The 2728-nt window shown below is 44.7% G+C and overlaps 1 protein-coding gene across 1 annotated transcript in view; it reads right to left on the bottom strand.

Annotated features, from left to right (window-relative positions):
* Positions 1-2728, bottom strand: part of KIAA0319 (KIAA0319 ortholog) — a 35542-nt gene that overhangs the window by 1580 nt on the left and 31234 nt on the right. Inside the window, exon 17 of the mRNA XM_009285094.1 lies at positions 1745-1835. Within this exon, the coding sequence (XP_009283369.1) occupies positions 1745-1835 (91 nt within the window). The remainder of the gene's footprint in view (positions 1-1744; positions 1836-2728) is intronic.

The raw sequence follows: 2728 nt of genomic DNA on the forward strand, positions 1-2728 counted from the left end.
CCCTTTTTTTTTTTCAAACCGAGACAATTTAAGTGGTGCTTGTCTGGTTATGCTTACAGAGAAGACCAGACAAAAATGGAGATTTGCTCCCTCATATATATGCAGGGACAAAGCCCTACTGGTCTGTAGGCAAATCCCCACCTGTTCTTTCTTCATTTAAATCCTTCCCCAGCATCTACTTCCACAATGCTGCAAACATCATCATCTCTATGTTAAGTTTCAGCTATTTGCAGGAGTTACTCATCTGCTCATTAATACAGAAGGAAAAGTCCTGGAGCTAGAGGGACAGACACAGAACTGTTTGTTCTATCAGGTCGAGAGGGAACGAACAAAGGATTTCAGGGTAAAAAAAAAGGGCATTCACGCATGAAACCAAGGGGGCACCTCCAAGAAGATGCTGTCACACCTCAGGCATTTTTCTGACCCTCTTTCTCGTAACTTTGGAGGGGGGTGGGTACATGGGACATGCCCTTTGTCAAGGCAGGGTCTGGAGAATCACTCCCACACAGATTGCACAGTTCACAGTGGAGAAGCCACCTATGCTCAGCTGACATTACAGCAACAGCCAGACACTCAGCCTCCCCTCTAGTCTTCTAAAAAAACGGAGTTAATCTGGAAACTGAAAGCCTTTAAAACCTCCAAAACTCCAGCCAAATCTTGGACTACAGTGTATCTTTTTCCTGCAGCTTCCACAAAGCAAAAGGCACCTCTTGCCATTCTGTCCTATGCAGCATTTCCCTCCTCTTTTTCACACGTATCTGTATCAACCAGCCTTCAGTCTCTGGCACAAGCCACATGAGAACAAAGGACAGAAGCAGCGAACTCCATAAACAATCCCTTTCTCATCAAATCCACAGGAGCCTGTGAGGCTCCACCCCAAACCGTGGGGGTGGAGCGGGACACATTTCTAGTTAAACCTTTCTACTAACAGCACTGTTCCTTCAACCATAAAAAGGAAATCAGTATCAACTCCTGTGCGTTTCAAACAGCATCCTTAACATACTGCAAAGACACCCTAGAAAAAGTTGAAAATCCAGAAAGATTTTGACAGTGTTTCATTTTTGCTAACACCTGAACAAGGTATCTATTTGCTGGGCTTTTTGAGCAGCAGCAAAAACACTTGCTCTAGTGACAGAACTTGCAGGGGCTTGTCACTTGAAAGAGAATTTCTTATTGACTCACTAGGAAAGACTAGGGGTGGGTGGGGCCAGAGAGGGGAATGACATACAGTAGCAGGCAAAATGTTTAAGGAAAGAGGAAGCAAGAAGTTTGCGTGACTGAGATCACTGGAGTACTCCTTGCCTGTCAGCCAGATGCAGCCCACATGTCCACCCTTCCTGTCCAAGGGCGATACCAAGTTGGGAGTAGCTCCCTTCCGATGGCCTAGAACACTCCTACGCCAGTGACCTTCAGGGTGTGCCTCTTTCCTTATGGAGTACCTGGAGGACTCAGTGGGAGACCATGAAGACCTGCAGTATACTCTCAGCATTTTAACATAAATTACCTCTTAATATGAAGGATACTCCAATATCAACTGTTTGTTTTTCGAAACGCAGAAGAGCACAGAGCCACAAATGGATACTCCTTTTTTCAACGAAAGTGTGTCTATACAGAAATAGCTACAAGAAGCTCCTCACACGTCTGAAAAGAGTTCAGTGGTTTAGTGCTAAGGACTGGACTAAAATGTGGCAGTTGCGTGCAGTTTTTGCATATGCCCCATCAAAAAGAAACACAAATCATGTACCTTTTGCAGCAGCAGATGCAGAACCAGGCAAGCCCTACCATGACCACGATCAAAATAAAAACAGATACAGTCACATAGAGTATACTCCACTCTGAAAAAAGAAACACAACAGTGCCTTGTAAAGTAATATGAACTGGATAATTTCTAATACCACTCTATTAAAATAACCAGTCCTGAGGAATGGGGAGTGGCAACAGGAACTCAGGAAAACTTAGCACCTTCATATTCTCAGAAGAATCCCTAGAAATTCTTAAGCTTCCAGATTGAAAATCCACATTTGAAAATTTTCTTCCACTCCAATACCTTTTACCATCCCAAGATACCTGAAGTCTACGTGGGAACTGAAAGTCAAGAGGGCATGGTTACCACCTCAGTTGTCATTCTCTAACTGAAATAAACATACGCGTACTCTGGGTCTTGCATTTTAGTAGTGCTTTAAAAAAGCAGCTGATTAGAGATAGATCCTTCTACCCGCATGCTTATGTTTGTAAATCCAGGAAAACATGAGAAGGATACAGAGAGATGTGCAATAATGTGAACTCCAACGTGTGTATACTCACTATTTCAGTGTTATTATTACACTATGGAACAACACAGCATTAGGGCAGGGCTGCAGGAGGTCCCAGCCTCAGGCTTAAAACCTGCTGTCCCATTTTGGTTGGTCAATTAGTCTTTGCTCACTAACAGACAGACACATGTCCCATGGTAACTTAATGGCTTGTAGCAAGCTCCTTATAAATTTCTATAGATTTACTTGAAGATCCGGGGGAACTACAGGCCTGTCAGCCTGACCTCGGTGCCGGGGAAGATTATGGAGCAGTTCATCTGGAGGGCGCTCACAAGGCATGAGCGGGACAACCAGGGGATCCGGCCTAGCCAGCACGGGTTCATGAAAGGCAGGTCCTGCTTGACCAACCTGATCTCCTTCTATGACCAGGTGACCCGCCTAGTGGATGAGGGAAAGGCTGTGGATGTGGTCTACCT

The sequence above is a fragment of the Aptenodytes forsteri genome, unplaced genomic scaffold (assembly GCF_000699145.1).
Source record: "Aptenodytes forsteri isolate BGI_AS27 unplaced genomic scaffold, ASM69914v1 Scaffold248, whole genome shotgun sequence".
Classification (NCBI taxonomy): domain Eukaryota; kingdom Metazoa; phylum Chordata; class Aves; order Sphenisciformes; family Spheniscidae; genus Aptenodytes; species Aptenodytes forsteri.